This window comes from Lycorma delicatula, chromosome 3, assembly GCF_047948215.1.
Source record: "Lycorma delicatula isolate Av1 chromosome 3, ASM4794821v1, whole genome shotgun sequence".
NCBI lineage: Eukaryota > Metazoa > Arthropoda > Insecta > Hemiptera > Fulgoridae > Lycorma > Lycorma delicatula.
The window spans coordinates 16,435,399-16,458,396 of record NC_134457.1 but is presented as its reverse complement, the minus strand read 5'-3'; the positions used below and the strand labels follow the sequence as shown (position 1 = coordinate 16,458,396).

The 22,998-nt window shown below is 29.5% G+C and overlaps 1 protein-coding gene across 11 annotated transcripts in view; it reads left to right on the top strand.

Annotated features, from left to right (window-relative positions):
* Positions 1–256: 256 nt before the first annotated feature.
* LOC142321404 (nucleolar protein 8-like) overlaps positions 257–22,998 on the top strand; it is a 135,482-nt gene continuing 112,740 nt past the window's right edge. For 3 of the 11 annotated variants that reach the window (XM_075359464.1, XM_075359462.1, XM_075359463.1), the window contains exons 1-6: positions 257–488; positions 4,244–4,332; positions 5,828–6,438; positions 10,181–10,390; positions 14,887–15,113; positions 20,708–20,934. In XM_075359464.1, coding sequence (XP_075215579.1) covers positions 4,254–4,332; positions 5,828–6,438; positions 10,181–10,390; positions 14,887–15,113; positions 20,708–20,852 — 1,272 coding nt within the window. In that variant the 5' untranslated portion in view covers positions 257–488; positions 4,244–4,253 and the 3' untranslated portion in view covers positions 20,853–20,934. The other 8 variants (XM_075359466.1, XM_075359457.1, XM_075359456.1 and 5 more) reach the window with 6 other exon arrangements.

The following is a 22,998-nucleotide window of genomic DNA, read 5'->3' as shown; positions in this document are numbered from 1 at the left end:
ACGATATTTTTCCTATTTCTTTGACAGCGATGCTCGGTAATAAAACTTATATTTTTGAAAAAGCAGTCGTTTCAAAACTTTACAATTTTAAATAAATTATGTTACCCAAAGTGGTCTTCTAAAGTATAATGTATTAAATGTTAAAAGGGCATCTGATAAACGTATATTTTTAGTTAAAAATCAGTCTTAAAAATTAACCGTACGGCTTTTAGATTAGTTTTTCAAAATGTACATTGAGAGTAGTTCAGATAGACTGTGTGCAACACTAAGAATGCGCTTAGGTTAGTTTAAATGCACTGAAAATATTATGATTATGTAAGTTAGTATTTATTTTAGAAGTTAAAGTGAGTGTTGTCTATTCATTACTGTTACAGTAAACATTTTACTAAGTTGTTACATTGCGGAATGAATTTGAAATACATATTTGTTACGTACTATGAATGTGGTTTACTTGCACGTGGTAGATTGCTCGAATTATAAATAATATGGTATGATAATGAATTAAGGGTACAGTATATGTGCTTTATTTAATAATTTACCAGTGTTATTTTCTAGTATAAAAAATATAATTTCGATGTTGAAGTTGCCAAATAATTTGGTTCCTAACCTAGTGTTCAAGTTCAGTTTGCACCACAACATACCGTACCTTTGCTGGTTAAGTTCTTACTTTAAAGGTATATATTTGTTAAAAACATTAAGTCAGTATCTTTTAAATAATAAAACCTCAAATATTTAGCTTATGTCATAAACTGGCAGTATTTACTTAGTTTTAAGTTTTTCTTCATACAGAATTTTATTATTTTACAGTAGGCAAATTAATTCTTTTTTAATAATTAGACTGTTCACTACATACATTTTAAGTCAATTACTTACTGTCCAGTTTTAGATTTACCTTTACAGACAACTTCCAAATTTTTCATTGTATCAGGAAAACAAAATATACTTTTTTAAAAACAATATTACAATCTTTAATATTGATTGTTCTTTTTTATATTAAATCAAAGCTGCTTAAACTTATTGGTATAGAAGCTGATTTTAGTGTATTTGAAGACTATCCATATTCAAGTTTTCTGTAACTACTAAATAAAAAGACCTGTTAGATATTATGAGGTCCTTTGTCTACAAAGCGAAAAAGAGCTTAATGCAGTATGTAATTGTATTCCTTTACACAAAGCAGAACAGTTACTGATAAAATTCAAGTTTTGATACCATTATACAAAGATTTTAAAAAAATGAACTGCCAATCTTAGAAAGGAATATATCATTAAAAGATGTTCATGCTCTATAAACTGGATTCTACAGTCTATACTGATTATATTATTAACTCAAATAGGTCTGCCATAAAGAAATCTAACTTTTAAAATAGAACCTCAATATAGTGATGTAATGCTATGTGCTCAGAGGCAATATGCTTTGCTGGTTTTTGTTGCAAATCTCATACTAGCTGCATATCATTCTTTTTTTTTTATGGTTGCTGAAGTGAGTTAATGTTTAGTTAGTGTTTTTTCTGATCAAAATAATTAAGGGTAATGAAATATGTATATGGACAAGTTAAAATTTTATTATTGAATGGTTCTTGATATATATAAAATGTATGTGTGTATATATGCCCTTATGTATCAAATATATATATATATATATATACACACACATGGTGATATTTAAGTATGGAAACAGCTTTATACTGCATATCTAAGAGGTATTTGGGAGGCAGAAAGGAATGGAGTTCTACATTGTTAAAAAAACATCTGCATTATGGAGGGTTTTTAGTGTTTGTCTGCCATATTGAATCAAATTTAATTTATTTAAATATAAAGATTAAATGTGAACGCATTCTGCTAATGCGTTCATTATCGAGTTATAAGCATTTAAAGTTGCAATGACAGAAAAAATCATGTTCACAATAAAAGAGGGTAAACATTCTGCATGAACAATTTTATTGTATTTTACATTCATAATACATACAATAACTGACTTTAAACTGTGCTATAATATTAATAATAATAAACAATAACTAATAATTAAAACACAGCTAGCTATATCAACCGATATTATTTTTTAATAAAAATTAACATCCAGTGTTAATATAAGCTGATATTTGTTACTTATCATAAATGAAACTAATCAGCTGGAAATACTTACTTAAAAAATGTTTTACAAATTTATTTGAGTAAAGCATGTATTAATTTACAACAATGCAGTGATCTTTGTTGGATTGCAATTAACCACATATCTCTGGAGTGGTCAGGAGTAGATTACATTTCATTTACATTCATAAATATCATCCTCACTCATCCTCTGAAATAATACATTACAGTGGTTCTGGAGGCTAAACAGAAAAAAGAAAGTTTGTATTACGTTGAAATAATGCATCTTTATTAACTCCTCATTTCTCCTTTTTACCTCAACATACTTGTAATGCTAAAATTTTAGAGTGCTAGTAAAAATTAAGTTGTAGGCCTAGTGGTTCAAATTTTTTATTATTGTTTTTGGTGAAAGTTTTATTATTAGTTTCCTCATTCATTTATTTAGTTGTATTAAATCTTCAAACAACAATACCTTTTTTAAGTTAAACTGAAAGAATAAATCTGTTGATGTATGAGTATGGTGATAGAGTTTGGCCTTTACAAGAGGATTTATTTATTTAATAATAGATTTCCAAACAGAGAACCAATAAGTAAATTGACTGTGATCAAGACAGTACAGGGGTTTCAAGCTGATACTGTAAATAATTGTCCTCGCACCGCTAGACCAAGAACTTTCACAACTGATGCCAAGTGATTAGATGTATTGCATGCAGATCTTTGTTGAAGACCGTCATTCATCAGTTCAGAAAGCTGCTGTCCAACATGACATAACTTATTTGTCAGTTCTAAAAATTCTTAAAACAAATAAATTTCACCCTTAAAGCTACATCTGGTGCAAGTACTTTCAGATCGCCGAGTTGAGTATTGTAATATTATAATGCAAAAATTAGATAAAGACGCAAATTTTTGTAATTCATTAATATTTACTGATGAAGTGTTTTTTAAGTTAAATAGATGGCCATGTGAATAAGCAAAACTGTTGATATTGGAGCAATCATAATCCCAGATGAATATGGAGGCTCATACTTAGTACCCTCAAAAAGCGAATGTTTGGGCGGGAATCTTTGGTCATTGTATTGTAGGATCTTTTATTTTAGATGACAATCCTGCAGGAGATGTTTACTGCAACTTGTAAGCTGATAGGATGTTACCAAACATCCGGGAAAATGTTGGACAAGAATTATTAAATAATACTAATAGTTTCAGAAAGATGGGAAACCACCTCATTATTATGTCAGGGCATGGGAAATTTTAAACAAACAATTTTCAAATCTCTGGATGGGTCGTAGAGGAGCCATAGAATGGCCTGCCAGGTCCTCAAACCTGTCTTCTATGGATTACTTTTTTAGGGATGCCTGAAACATAATGTTTACAAAAAAATCCTGCAGACATTGATGAATTGAAAAGAATAATTGACAAATTTGCTTGTCTACCACCAGACATGATACAACAATTTATAAACTGATATTACTTGAGCTTAGCACATTGCCAAGCTGTAGAGGTGAAGCATTTTGAACGTTTATTGTTGAATGGCATGCTTTCAAAATTTATTTCATCAGTAATTTTCGAAAACATTTATTTAAAATTGTAAAATAAATATTGTAATATGTAAAGTAAATAATATCAGTTTATATAGCCACTTAAATTGTTGTTTTGTTGTTAATTATTAGTTATTGTTTATTATTATCAATATTATAGCACTGTTTAAAGTTCATTATTGTATGCATGATGAATGTAAAATGCAATAAAATTGTTCATGCAGTGCGTTTTACCTCGTTTTTTTGTTAACACTATAAGACAAACAAAAATAATAAGAAAAACATAAGCATTCAACTTTGAATGCTTATAACCCAATAACAAAGGCATAACAGAAAAACAGGTTTCACCATTGTTTTTCTTGTAAAATTTTAAATCAGAATGATGTGTCATATGTCTACATTCCTATTTAAAAAAGTTAAGTTTGATTCAATATAGTAAATAAAAATTAAAAACACACCATAACGCAGATTTTTTTTACCTATGTAGAAACCCATTTCTTTCTGACTCCAGATACTTCTCAGTATACAGTATAAAGCTGTTTCCATACTTATCACCCATAGTATCACCCGGTATATGTATATTGCTTATCAGAATATTTTTTTCTTTGTTACTCACAGATAGATTAGCATGGAAAAGAAACGGTTTTTTGTTGGCAATCTGCCACATGAAATTGATGATGTTATAAGAAGTCGCTTTTCTAAATATGGTGAAGTATTATCCGTTGAACTTACATTTCGTTATAGTGATTTGGATTAAAATGAGATAATTTCTACGTTTGCTTTTGTAAATCTGCAAGGTTTTCAAGAGTCACTTTCAGCATGTATGTGTGTTATAAATTTAATATTATTGACATTAAAACACATTATTAATAATTTTTATAAATCAAGTGCCAATATTGTGATCATCCTGTTTTTACTTAAAATTATTCTGCATAATAATTGGCAACAAGCATACTTAGTTGAGAAGTTATCTTATGCAATCATGAACCAACCATCAGCCATAATCTATTTATGAACAGCTCTGTTAATTGGCAAGTGTAAATATTATATTTAACCATACACAATCCTTTTCTGAATACCATTATATAAAACCAATCTAATCAAGATTGTATCATTGGTTTTTAGAGTTTTGGCATTGTTCTTGTCCAGTTTCTTATAGATAGCTCTTCAAGAATGTCATTAATCTAATCTCTATATAAAAATTATTGGAAAAATGGAAATCTGAAAATTAGTATTTCAGGTTTCACAGAACAGACTTTGCTTGATCTTACTGATGTTATTATGAGCTAACATAATTTTGTTTATGATTTCTTAAGCTACTCTTTGCTAGTTCCTTAGATATTGAAATGAAGTAGTTAAAAGTAGTCATTTATAGTTATTTTAGTTATATTTCTCTATAAATATTTATTTTTGCTGAAATGAATTCAGAGAAATAAAATGCGATAACAGCATATTTTGCTTTTTTACTTCTGTTTTATAATCTAAAATCTCTGAGAATATTCCAAAAATCATTCGATAATTATTTCTACAATTATTTTTTTTTATAAAAGAACTAAGATCAAACAGTTCTATGCAGCAGTTTTAAATCTTTGTTTAGAAAAATTAAATATCCTAATTATATTGTAATTAATAATATTAAATTGTAGTTAATAACAATCTTGATTATTTTATATCCTTTTAAGTAAAATAATGTGAATTATCTACAATTATCATATGAATTTTTTTTAGCCCACAATTTACCTGCCTATTTTTAATCAGGTTTTGAAGGATGGTTATTTTTTCTCTCAGCGTAGCATATTATATTTAATAAAATATTTTTGAAACTGCTTGTTTCAGTGAACAAAGATCCTTTTGAAACTAGCAATTAATGATTTGGTATTATTGCTGTCATATGTCATTGTTTAAAGAGAAATTAAAGTTTTATCTTTTTTTTTTAATTTTCATATCATTTCATTCGATTTTCTGTGTACTTTCTGGTTATTGAAGATCTGTATGAAAGTTAAGTACATTTCTAGCAAAATTAAAAATTGTAGTTAATGAAATATAGTTTTTCAATTAATGTGTTAATTGGCTTTTTAATATGTGATATAAGTTATTTGTGTGGTAATATTTTAATAGATTTTGTTTCTGAAAGAAAAAATTATCTGTGTCTTAAAAGTACATGAGAAGACCAAAATCTGATGTGTGTCATTTTTGTTTCAGGTCTAAAAAAATTACCTAGAAAAAAGTGGCTTGGAAAAGAAATAACCGTAGAATTTGCAAAAGAGAGTATATTGAATAAATTAGAAAATGAAAGAAGAGCTGCTAAGGATAACATTTCTGGAAAGACAAATGATGCAACTAAGATGCCACATAGTTGCTTTGAATCAAATAATGGTGATTTATTTGAAAATAATGAAGAGTCAGTAAAAATAGAAGATATTAAAACTTCTACTTTACCTAAAATTAATTTTAATAGTAAAAGTAACAGTAATATTCTAACAAAACTGGAAAATTTTAGTAATGTTTGGAAAGACTGTGATGAATTTAGTGGAAGAAAAATTACAAAATTTGATGACAGTTCTGATTTTTCAACTACAGTTAATGAAAGACATGAAAATGTCTTCCCTAAAAAAATTATTGGTTCTAAAGAAAAATTTAACTTTCTTGATAGTAACAAATTTTCAGATATAGATAAAAAAAATAATGGTTCAGAGAGTAAATTTTCAAGAAATTTTATAAACGCTGATGAAAAAAGATTGAAATCTATTAAAGAAATGAAGAAAGCAATTGATCAAAGAAAACAAACTATTAAAAAGGCTCTATCTTCTGTGGTAAGTAATTACGTGTACATTTTCTATGGCTGTTGTTATATTAATGTTTATCTAAAAAGAACTGTTTTAAGTAATAAAATATTTTTTTTAAATTCAGCATGAGAATGCATTTATGAATTTAATAAGTAAAATTTTAAGGTTTTTTATCCCTCCCAATCTATATTAACATCATAAGATTCAGGAAGCCCTCTCCCACTTTTAAGTAAGATTACATTAATTAGCTGTGTTAAATAAGTATTTTTTTCTTGTATATTTTAGACAATTTTTGGTCTGTTGTATTATTTTTAAGATTAAATTATAATTCTTTTTACATAAAAATTTTCTAAAAGATATATATTTTTAATTTTTATAAGCTTTTTACAAATTTGACATAAAAATAATTCAAGGTAGCAAACCCTGATTAAAAAAAGTGTTTTTTTTATTTATTATTATTTTTTTTTTTTTTAACTGTTGTTTAGGAAAACACAGAAAACTGTTGTTTTCTTTATAGTGCAGTAAAGTACATTTAGATTCATTCTATTTTTATTGTGGTAGTTTTAAGAAATTCAATCTTGTATTTACACTAATGTATTATTTTGTATTGTCAAATGACATGGAGTGGTTTGATTCTACTTTCATCTTGTATTCTTGCCAGATCTGCACCTCTAGTTATACTGTAATAGTTCATAGTTAATTAGGAGTCTGATTGGTGGAGCTTTGTAACTGGATTTAATAATTATGTGCTAGACGCACCATCCAGTGCTGCCTGTTGTATAGCAGGCTTAATATTTTTAGTTTTGTATATTTAAATGGTATTTTTGTATAGAGGGGATGCTACTTAAGTTGTATGTGGAAAACGTGCCAGTAACTACTGCTATGTTAGATAGCACGCTCTGTGAAAAGGGAGGAACTTATCTGACAAGGATGAAAGAAAAAAAGGAAGGGGCGAAACTTGGTAATGTGTGGTACAAGGGAGGTAGCCTCCACGCCTAGGGTATACTGGTTCGCACACACACACACACATACACACACACAAGAGTGGGAGAGTCGGTGCTTCCCGATGATGGTATGGAGGACCCTCAAGGTGTGAGAAGGTCACAGGGGAGCTCCCGGCATGCAAATTGAAGTCAGGAGCTAATAGGTTACAGATAGGAAGGGTGGCTCCCTAGCGGAGAAACATGTCAGCTGTCCAGAATGGAGGTCGACGTGCTCCGATGATGCGGGGGGGACCCCAGTGGGTGAACCTCTAGAACAGAGGCCAGATAGGAAGGGCAGAGACTGCTGCCATGATACTTTGAGGTGATCATGTATGTTATGATTGGTGGTGAAGACCAGTTGGTTGCCTTGTTGGGGCTGTTTAAAAAAAAAAACAAATTCATGCTCTTTCTATACTAAAACTCAACGGACACAATTATTGAGCAAAATAATTATGGTTTTGTATGATATCTCACATGAAAAATAGAAATTGTTCCCAGAACTGTATCTGAGAGAATTGTTATAAAGCTCAAAAAACTGGAGACAAAATTTATTTCTGAGAAAATTGATTGATGTAATTAAAGTCAATAAAAATCAAATATGAGGTGTGTGAGAAAAGTAATGAGACTGACTTTTTACTTACCAAAGTTTTTATTTTTTTCAAACAATATTATCCCCTTCAAAGTAGTTCTCTTGGGAAGCTATATACCGGCGGAGTCATTGTTCCCACTCCTGGTAGCAGCGCTGGAAGGCTTCAACTGGTCGGTCACAGCCTTGAGTGTTCTCCAGAGTTCCAAAAGACGTCCTTTTAAGATATGTTTCAATTTTGGGAAAAGGAAAAAGGCACAAGGACTCAAATCAGGTGAATAGGGGGGTTGAGGAACCGCAGGAATGCATTTTGAGATCAAAAATTCCCTGATGGAAATTGCCATGTGACACGGGGCATTCTCATGATGAAGCATCCACTTGTCTGCAATGTCTGGTCTCACGTGAATAACTCTTTTCCTGAGCCTTTCAAGAACACCTTTGTAAAATACTTGGTTGACAGTTTGTCCTGGAGGAACAAATTTTTTATGCACAGTACCCCTACTGTCAAAAAAGCAAATCAGCATGGTTTTGATCTTTGATTTGGTCATTCAGCATTTTTTCGTCGAGGAGATGCTGGAGTGTGCCACACTGCTTTGCTGCTTTGTTTCAGGATCGTACTCAAATATCCAGGATTCATCACCTGTGATCACAAGATTGAAGAATTCTTGGTCATTGTCAGTCCTCTTAAGCAGATCAACGTACACGTTTCTTCGATTGTCCATCTGTTCTTTTATGAGGTTTTTCGGCACCAATTTCGCACAAAACTTTTACATGTCCAAATCGTCTGTAAAATTTGATGTACGGTGAAAGTGTTTAAATTTAGCTGTTCACTCATCAGATTTTGAAGTTGAAGGTCTCCCTGAGCGAGGTTGATCTTCAACGTGTTCTCGGCCTTCCAAAAATGATTTGTGCCAGCAGAAAACTTGTGCTCTTGATAAGCAATGTTCCCCATAGGCCTGTTTCAATTTTTCAAAGGCCACACTTACTCGCGGATTCCCCAAGTTTAACACAAAACTTGATTGCACAACATTGCTCTAAATTCCGATGCTCCATTTTCGTACCGCACAACAAAAATACAACTTCACTGATGGTGCTGTCAAAAATAATGTGTTGGCTGAATGGCGTTGAAACTCGTACCGAGCATATGGAAGGGATGAACAAACCGGTCTAACACAGACCAATGGACACAGTGTTGCCAGATCGCTTGCAGTGTTACCAATCTCATTACTTTTCTCACACACCTCGTAAAATGTTTTATATCGATCTTTGTTGAAAAACCAAACGAAACCATAAAAAAATTGACTTAAAAACAAAAAAAAGTTACTCACTTTTCTAAATTATCGTAACCCTCTTGTTTTGGAACTCCTAATTTTGTTCTTTTGTATTAATACATTTTTAAAACCTAAATACATTTTTCCTCTTTTCTGTAAATCATGTTTAGATATTTTGATAAGTTATGAATTAGATACAAAGCAGTCTAATTGTCGATATCCATTTTCTAGCATTGGTTTTGTTTGACTTCATGACTTAATGTTATTTTAAGGTTTGAGTTGAAACTGTTTGTTAGTAGTATTAAATACTTTTTTATTCCGCTTTTTTAATTTTATTAAATCAAGAGTTTTTGCTAACTTACTTGAGGGTTTCTGACTGAACAATTTGTGATTCAGACCTGCATATGGTTTTTTTTCTTAATATATTAGGGAAGTAGGTTTTAACATTATTAAGAATATTATTAACAATAAGCAAACACATACAGATGTACTAACTTATTTGTATTATATTGAACAAATAAATTTAAGGGATTGTAACTTACGAATGTTATGTGATGATTTTTTTCAGAATACATATTCAGATTCAGCATATCAAATACTATATAGAACACCTACTCCCTTTTCAATTCCAAATTGTATGTTGATCAGTATAATCATTGTTGCAAAGCTGTTTCCGATTTGATTTTTTTATTAGAAATAGTGAAAAAAATTAAATTAAAAACATTGGTTGAGAAATTTAAATAATTACTAATGAAAACTTTAAAATAATTATTTTAATCTCAGTAGTGTTTTAACTGAAAATTATTTTTGAGGTTTTAGGTATGATATTTTGTACATGTACGTTATTAAATTTTAATTAGATGAATATCTTGGGAGTATGAAATAATTATATTATAAGTAATTAAACATCTATATGATCTTTTCTTTAGGATTCTGGAAATTTGAACAAAAAGATTGTTTTTAATGATGATGATGATGATACTGATTATGATAAAAGTGTTGATAATTTACATAAAACTGAAAAAGTAAATCATTATGATAAGAAAAGCAAATTATTCAATGATGATTCTTGTGATGAAAATGAAGTATTGCATTCGTTTGATGTAAAACAACAGTTTGAAGGTGATAAAGGAAAAAAAGTAAGTTATTAGCATAGCTATTGAAATAACAAATACAGTGTTAAATTAAGAACATAGTTAATGAATAGAAACATAGAACATAGTGTTTAAATAGGAACATAGTTATTCAATAATTGAGCTGAACAAAAAACTTACTGTAAATTCTTTGTTGAGCTCTAGAATTATTGAATATTTTACTATTATAAATACAATATTTTTTATTCAGTTTTTTTAATTTTAATAAACCAAAGTAATATACTAACTTACTACGTGTATATACTAGAGGGTTTCTAAATGAACAATTTGTAATTCAGACTTGCAAACTTGGATATGGTTCACAATTCCAGCAATAAGCAAGCTTTTTTCTTAATTGCTTAAGTTTACATAGGGTTGTGTAAGTATGGATGAACAAACTTTTAAGTTGTCCATCATAGAGAAGAAGAGGTCTTTACCTTTCCGTTGGATTATTTTGTCTCATATTTTGTTTTCTCCAAGGCTAGAGTTTTCTCATACCCCAGTTCGCACTCAATTTTTAGTTCTGTGGGTTTAGGTTTAACCTGCTAGATCCATGCCTAAGATACATGACCTGTAAAGTATACCCTTCCTGTGATCCAGTGGGAGCTTGCTATGGGCCAACCCATGGACTGGTTTGTCTTTTTTTTTTTATCCAGTGTTTTTTCATAGTAAGCCAGTTCGGATCCAATTTTTAGTTCTCTGGGTTTAGGTTTAATCTGCTAGATCCATGCTAATGATACATGACCTCCAAAGCATACCCTTTCTGTGATCCAGTGGAAGGCTTGCTGTGGACCACCAACCCAGCAACTGTTTTGTCTAGTGGCTTCATAGGAAGCCTTGTGACTGAAATGCTTATTAAATAAAGCCTGGCCCCCTAAATTACAAAATACTGTTATCATATCTTGTGTAAACTGATAAATTGAGTTTTTGTTACACTTAGTTTAAAAAAGAATAACTTTCTTCATAAATATTATTTCACCTATATATATTTTTCTAAAAGGTAATAAATATGAACTTCAAATACATTGAATGATATAGTATGTACACTTGCAAATTTTTTGTGATATTCAAACTTTTTTTCTCATTCTTACCTTATGCATTATCTTTTTTATTATAAAAATACAAATGTTTTCTAATAAATATAAATAAATAAAAATGTAAAAACTCCTTTGATATTCGGTATTTGCAATTATGAAAGAGGCTGAAAACAATTACATAGCTTGTTTTGAGTGAATCAGTTGTTTTGTGCTGGCCTCAGAAATGATAAGTATATCTCAACTACTCCAGGATAACTATTGTGTAACTTTAGTGAAGACCTGTAGAGACAGGTGAATCCTTTGCTTGAGAAGTGACTGTATATTACTATGTTATATCGCAGGTTGCCAGGCCAGGATGTATTGCTTGTGGAACTGATCAACAAATAATGGCTAAAATATCATCTAGATAACTGGATGTATTTTATTTTAACTTTGTTTTTAAATGTTAACCTTAACTACTAGGATTAAAATTTGAAAAACTATGACTAGGCCCTGTTCTGTTGATATTCCACATGGAATGTTAATAAATCAAAGATTAGTATGCTAGAAAGTAATCTATTCGTACTATCTTTCTATCTCCTGAGTTTGTGCATTTAAGCTGGTGTGTTTAAATTTATTCTATCATCATTATTATATTTATTAAAGTTTAACTGTGTTTTTTTATTTTTAAAAGATACTTGAAAATAATCCAAATTTTTATGTGATTGAATTTTTTAATATCCCATTACAAGGATAATATTTATCTAGTTTTTCCTCAGAGCCTCTACTGTTTTTAAGGATGGATTACTGACTGCAGAGAAAAATTTAACATACCTGATAAACAACACAAAACAAAAATCCTCAAATACTCTTAGCACATAAAGAATAGTTATGATCAGTAGTGTACCCACAATGTTAGAAGAAATAAGAAATTTCCTATGTTTTCATTAATTTGCTTTCTGTTGTACAGAGCAAGTTAAAAGTATGGAAACTCCTTAACAACTTTAAAACCATTCCTGATAGAATACTGTAACTTTCAGTATAAGATATCTGTCGACTACTTTACCTTTTGACATCCATTATGTGATAAATCATTTTAAAGGTCTCTTTTAAGGCAAGAAAAATGGTATAGATAAAAAGTTGATACAATGTCTGTGTTCAAAATTGCAACGGGATAAAGTTTGGATTTTGGAAAAAATTCATTGTTAATTTAAGGAACTATAATCACAAATAAATCAATTTATAAAAATTTGTTTAAATGCATATTTAATAAATTTATTTTTAAAAAAAATTATTAAGCATAACATTTCCATATTTACTTAAATCTCATTTTAATAAATGTTCAAAATGACTTCCAGTTGTTTGACATTGTCTCAGTCAGTTGCAAAAGTATAATCCTGCATTATTCAATGATTCCTAGTAATATTTTCTGCTGGTCCTCAAATTCTATTTTGTAAAACATCGATATCTTGTGTCTTATTATGATAAACAATACTTTTTAAGCAGCCCCATAGAAAGTAATCCAGTGGTGACAAGTCACTAACCCAACAGTCTGGTAGGAAACTCGTCATCGCAAATCAGCTGATTTTGAAGTTGATTGTTCTAAGGTTCAAATCCTAGTAAAGGCACTTCTATACAAATTTGAATACTAGATCATGGATACTGGTGTTCTTTGGTGATTGCGTTTCGATTAACCACACATCACAGGAGTTGTCTACCTGAGACTGTACAAGACTAACTTCATTTACATTCATACATATCATCCTCATTCATCCTCTGATGTTAATACCTTACGGTGCTTCTGGAGGCTAGACAGAAAAAAAGAGTGGTGACAACATTTTAATGTTTGAAATGATAGGATCAAAATGATATGTTGTCATATTATTTCTTATTTTAGTGCGTGTAAATTTCCATCAATAAATATAAGCCGTATCAATCGTCCACCAACAATGCCTGCCTATACATTTACTTTGATTTGATACTGTGTATAAACCATGATACCAGTGTGAATTAATGTCAGTCCAGTGTCGACAATTATTGTGATTTATATTGCCATTTAAAAAAATGTGACCTAATCCCTAAAGATTATGTTGTTTGTTAAATTAGGATCTGCATAAATATTGTTCATCATATTTTCAGAACTCAAGTGTTTGATTGTAGTCATCTTCATTAAGTTCTTGAACCAGACAAATTTTGAAGGGTTTGAAATTTTCAATTCTTAATGTTCAAATTGCTGAACTCTGGCTAATATTATATTCTTGTGCTGCTGTTTGAGTTGAGGAATGAGGATTCTCAGTAAATTCTTGCATAATCTCTTAACGAGTTATTATTTATGGTAGATTTAGGCCTCCCTGGTTTTCTGCTATTAATGCTCTCTGTTTCTTTAAATCATTTGATGGTTTTTGGCATTGTACCTTTTGAAATAGAGTTACAATTACTAAATGTTGCATTGAAAAATTCACAACTTCCTTATACAACCTATCACCAAAGCCCCTCATCATTAAAAGTGTGACCCTCTTCTGTTCATTAAGTAACATATTGATAGTAATATTAACAGGTAGCACAGAAAAAATTAATTCAGTAAAAAAACAATTACAAAAAGGTAAAAAAATTATAACTAATGAAAGTGGTTTACAAATATGGTAAAATAAAAAAAAATCAATTAGCCAATCGATCACAATAAATTCTCTTAAGAAACTAAAAGTTTAGTAATAAAACACTAAATGCAATATTACACAACAATGAAGTAAGCTGCATTTTTGTAACAATGGCAAGAAACCATCATGATCAGCATGATTACATGACAATATTTTTATTTATTTACTCATTAAAGAGGAACAAAAATAAATTTTTTTTATCTTTTAAAATAAAAATTTACCTTTTAAAATTAATTTTAATTAGATTAGATGTAATTTAATTTCTTTTTGTATAATTTTATTATTTGAACATATTAAATTTAGTAATTTTCAAAATCCAAACTTTAAACTGTTGTCACCATTTTGGTTCCAGACATTATACCAACTTTTTAATTATAACATTTTTCTTGTCTTAAAGAGAACTTTAAAATGATATATCACACAAAGATGTTACTGTTTGAAATAAATTTGAAATACAACACCTAGACCAACCCACAAAAAGGGATTGAAATTCTATTTTTTGTCAGCTAAAGTTGACTGATACCTTATCCTTACAGTATTCTGTCTGGAATGGTTTTAAAGTTGACGAGAGGTTTCCATACTCAATCTGTGTAGCTAATCCTCTGTATTTATGTAATTTTTATTTTTTTATTTTATTGTAAAAAGTTTGGTTTATTTGGCAGTGATTTTAAGAATTTATAAATATACAAAAAGAAAGTAGTTTATGGGTATAGAAACATATAATATTAATCAGTGCTTCGTACATTCTCATTTTTCTTGTTTATTATAATGTTTTCATTTTTATTGATCGATTTTGAGTTTTTATTTTTTTTTATTTTCTTTTTTTTAGCTTTTTGAATTGCAGTCTAGATTTGGTAATGATTCAAGGTTTTATACGGATGAAAAATTTTATGAGAGTGATGAAGAAAAAAATGATAATGAAAAACAAGATATTGAGAGGTTGGAAGATTTTGATGAGAAAGAGGAAACAATAAATGACGAAGTTAAAAAACAATTAAAAATATTACAAAGCATTGTTGGCACAGAATTCTCTGGTCAACAGAAAAAACAAAAACTGTAAGTATGTTATTTTTATCTGTTTTTTTTTTTTCAAAAAAACAAATTCATTTTAGCTTCAGCTAGCCCAGGAAATTCATCAGGCCTCTCCAACATCTCTTACACTTTGCCATTTTTCTTCTCCTTCCGCTGATGACTGGCTCTCATCATGATGTCCTTCGTTTGCTTTCCATGTTGTTCGTGTGTCGTACAGATCTTCCATCAATTTTCAACTTTTTCAACAATACTGAATATATTTTAACATTTTCTAATAACTTACTACAAAATAAAAGTTGAACTGAAATCTACAAATTCAAAATAACTAACTCTCCATTTTTAAATACTTTTTACTTCTATGTTCATGTTTTTTCACAGTTTCATTTTAGGTACACGTGATAAATTCAGAATGTTAATAAATTGCATCAATTTATTGATAAAGATAAATCATCCAGATAAATCTTTATAAGCAGTATATCTGGCCAATTTATTTTTACATATTTAAGACATGCTCAGACAGACAATAAATTGGGAAACCGGCTGAATCTAATTCAGCTGACATTTCTGAATTGTCAGCATTATTAACTCCAGGCTCATGTAAATCTTAACAGTTTGTCAAGCGATCTAAACAATTTATCTGCTACAGTTAAAAAAATCTTTGTTAGTGCTCTCAAGCAAAAAATAGGATTGAAAGAAATAGAATTTCAATCCCTTTTTGTTGGGTGACCCAGGTGTTGTAACTCTAATATTTTAAACAGTATCATCTTTGAGTGGTATATCATATTAAAGTTCTCTTTAAAACAAGAAAAATGTTATAAATAAAAAGTTGGTACTATGACATTTCTTCTTAACAGTACCCTTTTTCTGTCTCGAGACTAGGACAAGATGTAGCACCATCGGTTGTAAACATTAGCATATTGAAGTACCACAGCTTAGATACATATACATCTAAGGTAACCACTTCTTTTTATATCTTTTTTTTTTTAAATTCTTTCAATTGGTTGTAGACAGAATCTGAAGTTTTCACTAAAAAAAACTTTTTTGAGCATCAGGAAAATATCAATTGCTACAATCAATTCTTTGTATGAGTTAATTTTTAAATTTCTATTTTACAATCAGGATTAGTGGTTCTCCATAGGTATGGATGATGCAGTATATTTCTATAAAACCAATTTTGAATTCTTTTGATGTCATTTCACTGATAAATTTATAATTTCTCACAAAATAAATAACGCAAAAAAAACAAACCAAAATAAACCAGTAATACCAAAAATAAAATGCACTAAAAAAGTTAGAATGAAATATGAAATGGTATAAAAAAACTAACTAGGCTGATGAAATATGAAAAAATTTTAAATGAACTTTGAAATGATATAAAACTACCAGCAACAGCTTTAACTGGTGTGGATATCTTTCAAGAATTTATCTGTACTTGTATGATAATGAGAAACCTTACCAATTGATCTCTCAATGTAATATCACTCATCTTTTTTGCTCGAGACCACTAAGAAAAATTTTTGTAATTGTGGAATATAACTTGTTTAGATTGCTTGATAAATCTGTATGTCTCACCGTACACCGTATTTCTGATACCGTATTTCCGATACATTTCATTATTTGTTTGCATGGCCACGAAATCTATTCACTTGGAGCTTGTTCAAGAATTAACCGCCAAATCCTTCTTGGCAGCGTTATAACGCTTTATTTCACGGAGAGGAAAATGTTCATGACAACGCAAAGAATTTCGTTCGAACCTCAAACGAATTAAACCAACTTTTATCATCAATAGCACATCTTGAAACGATACTTGATACCCTCGCTGAAGACAATATTACCTAGAAATTCATTCCTCTCAGATCTCCTCGTTTCAGTAAAATCTGTAAAGCATCTCTTGCTAAGAACATATAGTAAGGCATCACTGACATTTACGATTTTATGTAGAACATAAAGTTGTTTAAACTCCCATCCGTTAACTTACCTTTCTGATTCTTCAGACGTGTCCCCTTTAACCCTGGGCATTTTCAAATAGGTCAGCCACTCACTATGATTCCAGAAGCACACGTTCTGAAGGTCAGCATTAATTGCCTCAGTAGATGGCATCACATCAATCAACTAACCATGCAATACTAATAAAAACATCAAGTAATTAAAGGTAAAAAAGAATTCTTAATATAATGCATCCAACGGAAGTTAACAATGAATTATTCTATCTACTTTTTTTATTATTCTGAAAGTCTGTTGCCGTGGAACAGAATTATTTTATATTTGAATTGTTTACTTTACCTAATTCATTATATTTTTTCTACTCATAGGTGTAAGAAGAATTTTTATAGCGGTTTAAAGAAAAATGTCGCAAAATAATCAAACTGAACCAAGTCAAATATTTAAAGGAATCATAGAAATTAATGGCGAGACTTACAATACAATTCAAGAGATATATATCAGAGACAACATTATAAAGAGGTTGAAAACTGAAATACTTGAATTAAATCGAATTCAAGAATCGAAAACCAATATTTTAAAAGATTTAAATGAAAAAAATCATCAGTTCCAAGAAGACATAAAAATACTAAAAACTGAATTATTTGAAGCAAATGAAAAATATGTTCTACAGGAAAAGGTCATGAAAACAAATAAAAAAAGAATGGAAGAATTAATTGAAGATTATGATGAAGTGAAGGCTAAACTAGAACATTTCAACGAATTATACAAAAAACAAGAATACACTAATGCATTTCTCAGAAGAGAAAATGAAAATCTGAAACGTGATCTACAGGTACAACATTTAGATTCTATTAGAGCAAATAACAAAACGAAGATAGATTTTGAAAAACAACTGGCTAGTTTTAAGCAGGAAATGGTCGTTCATGTCCAGACATCATCGAAAACAACAGATAACAGCAAAGAATCGTATTCTGATAGACCTGTTTCATCAGCCCTGAGTAACGACGTGACCATAGAGGTATTCGAAGATAATTCAGTTGAATTAAAGGAAGATAAATGCATTATGAAAACTTCTGAAAATAACAACAAATTTATAAGTTTACTGCATCATGTGCTTCTCAGAATTAGTTATCATTGAAATCAGTGGACAAGGACATCTCCTAAAGTTTCGCATTTCGAAAATTATATTTAATTTAAAATTAATAGTGGCATATGTGACTTATAATACAAAATTCATCGTATTATCTTCAATGTATACATCTTGAACTGTTAGAAAACTTCAAAATTGTAATCGTGAGCTACGAAGATATGTATATTACTACTGGATCTAGTGTTATTTTTATAATTTTATACCATGACAAACACTAAATGAAAGTGAAATATTTTTACTAAAATCAAGAAATATGTCTAAGTTGTTCTATTATAATTTCTTGATGATGAAATAAATTGTTTCGTTTGATATTTAATTAATTGTAATGTCTTTTTTGCGAATATTAATTTTAAGATTCTAATTGCTTCTATGATAACTGTGTATTTACAATGTTACTTGATTTTACAAATATAAAAAATGAAATACATATACACACCCTAAAAACATTACACTCCTTTTTGGGCAGTCGTGTAAAAAATTGAGATATTACTTGGAAGAAAAAGTGACCGAAAAATCCCAAAATCAAAAAAAAATTGAATTTTGGACTTATTTTCATTGGTTCCAGAGTTACATCCAAATGAACTTCTAATTAATGAAGTATTTGGATCTTACAAGGGGAAAAAATTGTAAATGTATTGAATTTACAAGATTTAGTGTTTCTTTTTATCAGTTTTCTTGTGCTCCAAATCATTTGTAATGTTTTGTGCAATATCTTATTTATTGGATCTTATCAACATAATTACATTGTTTTCCAGCTTATCACCTATCGCTTTTAGTCATTTCAGTAATTTTTTATAAACTTACTATTTCAGTTTTACCAAATGTATTTACAGATTAGAAATTATTGAAGGTCTAAGAAAAAAAATCGTTTAATATTTTATAATTGTGATACACAGTTCTGAATAAATAAACTAGCAAAGCCTAATGGATGAAATATTTTCTTTCTGGGTGCCAACTGCTTAAATTTTTTCAAAGTTTGCTTATTAGTATTTTTTTTTTTTTTTGTCTTCAGTCATTTGACTGGTTTGATGCAGCTCTCCAAGATTCCCTATCTAGTGCTAGTCGTTTCATTTCAGTATACCCTCTACATCCTACATCCCCAACAATTTGTTTTACATACTCCAAACGTGGCCTGCCTACACAATTTTTCCCTTCTACCTGTCCTTCCAATATTAAAGCGACTATTCCAGGATGCCTTAGTATGTGGCCTATAAGTCTGTCTCTTCTTTTAACTATATTTTTCCAAATGCTTCTTTCTTCATCTATTTGCCGCAATACCTCTTCATTTGTCACTTTATCCACCCATCTGATTTTTAACATTCTCCTATAGCACCACATTTCAAAAGCTTCTAATCTTTTCTTCTCAGATATTCCGATTGTCCAAGTTTCACTTCCATATAAAGCGACACTCCAAACATACACTTTCAAAAATCTTTTCCTGACATTTAAATTCATTTTTGATGTAAACAAATTATATTTCTTACTGAAGGCTCGTTTAGCTTGTGCTATTCGGCATTTTATATCGCTCCTGCTTCGTCCATCTTTAGTAATTTTACTTCCCAAATAACAAAATTCTTCTACCTCCATAATCTTTTCTCCTCCTATTTTCACATTCAGTGGTCCATCTTTGTTATTTCTACTACATTTCATTACTTTTGTTTTGTTCTTGTTTATTTTCATGCGATAGTTCTTGCGTAGGACTTCATCTATGCCGTTCATTGTTTCTTCTAAATCCTTTTTACTCTCGGCTAGAATTACTATATCATCAGCAAATCGTAGCATCTTTATCTTTTCACCTTGTACTGTTACTCCGAATCTAAATTGTTCTTTAACATCATTAACTGCTAGTTCCATGTAAAGATTAAAAAGTAACGGAGATAGGGAACATCCTTGTCGTACTCCCTTTCTTATTAGTGCTTCTTTCTTATGTTCTTCAATTGTTATTGTTGCTGTTTGGTTCCTGTACATGTTAGCAATTGTTCTTCTATCTCTGTATTTGAACCCTAATTTATTTTAAAATGCTGAACATTTTATTCCAGTCTACGTTATCGAAAGCCTTTTCTAGGTCTATAAACGCCAAGTATGTCGGTTTGTTTTTCTTTAATCTTCCTTCTACTATTAATCTGAGGCCTAAAATTGCTTCCCTTGTCCCTATACTTTTCCTGAAACCAAATTGGTCTTCTCCTAACACTTCTTCCACTCTCCTCTCAATTCTTCTGTATAATATTCTATTTTAATACAGAAAGGTTTTAAAGTTGACGAGGGGTTTCCATACTCAATCTGTATAGCTAATCCTCTGTATTTATGTAATTTTTATTTTTTTATTTTATTGTAAAAAGTTTGGTTTATTTGGCAGTGATTTTAAGAATTTATAAATATACAAAAAGAAAGTAGTTTATTGGTATAGAAACATATAATATTAATCAGTGCTTCGTACATTCTCATTTTTCTTGTTTATTATAATGTTTTCATTTTTATTGATCGATTTTGAGTTTTTATTTTTTTTTTATTTTCTTTTTTTTAGCTTTTTTAATTGCAGTCTAGATTTGGTAATGATTCAAGGTTTTATACGGATGAAAAATTTTATGAGAGTGATGAAGAAAAAAATGATAATGAAAAACAAGATATTGAGAGGTTGGAAGATTTTGATGAGAAAGAGGAAACAATAAATGACAAAGTTAAAAAACAATTAAAAATATTACAAAGCATTGTTGGCACAGAATTCTCTGGTCAACAGAAAAAACAAAAACTGTAAGTATGTTATTTTTATCTGTTTTTTTTTCAAAAAAACAAATTCATTGTAGCTTCAGCTAGCCCAGGAAATTCATCAGGCCTCTCCAACATCTCTTACACTTTGCCATTTTTCTTCTCCTTCCGCTGATGACTGGCTCTCATCATGATGTCCTTACGTTTGCTTTCCATGTTGTTCGTAAGTGTCGTACGGATCTTTTTATCAATTTTCAACTTTTTCAACAATACTGAATATATTTTAACATTTTCTAATAACTTACTACAAAAAAGTTGAACTGAAATCTACAAATTCAAAATAACTAACTCTCCATTTTTAAATACTTTTTACTTCTATGTTCATGTTTTTTCACAGTTTCATTTTAGGTACACGTGATAAATTCAGAATGTTAAATTGCATCAATTTATTGATAAAGATAAATCATCCAGATAAATCTTTATAAGCAGTATATCTGGCCAATTTATTTTTACATATTTAAGACATGCACAGACAGACAATAAATTGGGAAACCGGCTGAATCTAATTCAGCTGACATTTCTGAATTGTCAGCATTATTAACTCCAGGTTCATGTAAATCTTAACAGTTTGTCAAGCGATCTAAACAATTTATCTGCTACAGTTAAAAAAATCTTTGTTAGTGCTCTCAAGCAAAAAATAGGATTGAAAGAAATAGAATTTCAATCCCTTTTTGTTGGGTGACCCAGGTGTTGTAACTCTAATATTTTAAACAGTATCATCTTTGAGTGGTATATCATATTAAAGTTCTCTTTAAAACAAGAAAAATGTTATAAATAAAAAGTTGGTACTATGACATTTCTTCTTAACAGTACCCTTTTTCTGTCTCGAGACTAGGACAAGATGTAGCACCTTCGGTTGTAAACATTAGCATATTGAAGTACCACAGCTTAGATACATATACATCTAAGGTAACCACTTCTTTTTATATCTTCTTTTTTTTTAAATTCTTTCAATTGGTTGTAGACAGAATCTGAAGTTTTCACTAAAAAAAACTTTTTTGAGCATCAGGAAAATATCAATTGCTACAATCAATTCTTTGTATGAGTTAATTTTTAAATTTCTATTTTACAATCAGGATTAGTGGTTCTCCATAGGTATCGATGATCCAGTATATTTCTATAAAACCAATTTTGAATTCTTTTGATGTCATTTCACTGATAAATTTATAATTTCTCATAAAATAAATAACGCAAAAAAAAACCAAACCAAAATAAAACAGTAATACCAAAAATAAAATGCACTAAAAAAGTAAGAATGAAATATGAAATGGTATAAAAAAACTAACTAGGCTGATGAAATATGAAAAAATTTTAAATGAACTTTGAAATGATATAAAACATCACTGTATGATAAAAAAATAATAATATATATAATAATAATAATAATAATAATAATAATAATAATACTAACTACCAGCAACAGCTTTAACTGGTGTGGATATCTTTCAAGAATTTTCTGTACTTGTATGATAATGAGAAACCTTACCAATTGATCTCTCAATGTAATCTCACTCATCTTTTTTGCTCCAGACCACTAAGAAAAATTTTTGTAATTGTGGAATATAACTTGTTTAGATTGCTTGATAAATCTGTATGTCTCACCGTACACCGTATTTCTGCCTATCAAATCTGCAATTTCTTCTCCTTTGTATTGCCCCCATTCTTGTGTATAATTTATGATTTTTAAAAAGAGAGTTCACAATTATTCATTTACACTTGGTATTAAAATTTGAAAAACGATTTTAGGTTTATCTTTTTTTTTTATCTAACTCTTATTACTTCCAACTACTTTTCTTTTTCTTATTTCTCTTAATGTTGTATTCTTCTCCTCTTTTCATATTGCATTTTTATTGATTTTAGGTATTAGACTACATCTGTACTCTTCATTTTAATTATCTTCATCTTCAATGTAGAAAATGGCCTTTAAATCTTCAGTATTCTTATTGGCTTCAACTTCCTGTGTTCTGACCAATGAAATCCTCTTGGTATGTTGCTTGTAATAGCACACAGTACATGTAATAACCCATACCTTGTTTGTAATTATTCCTA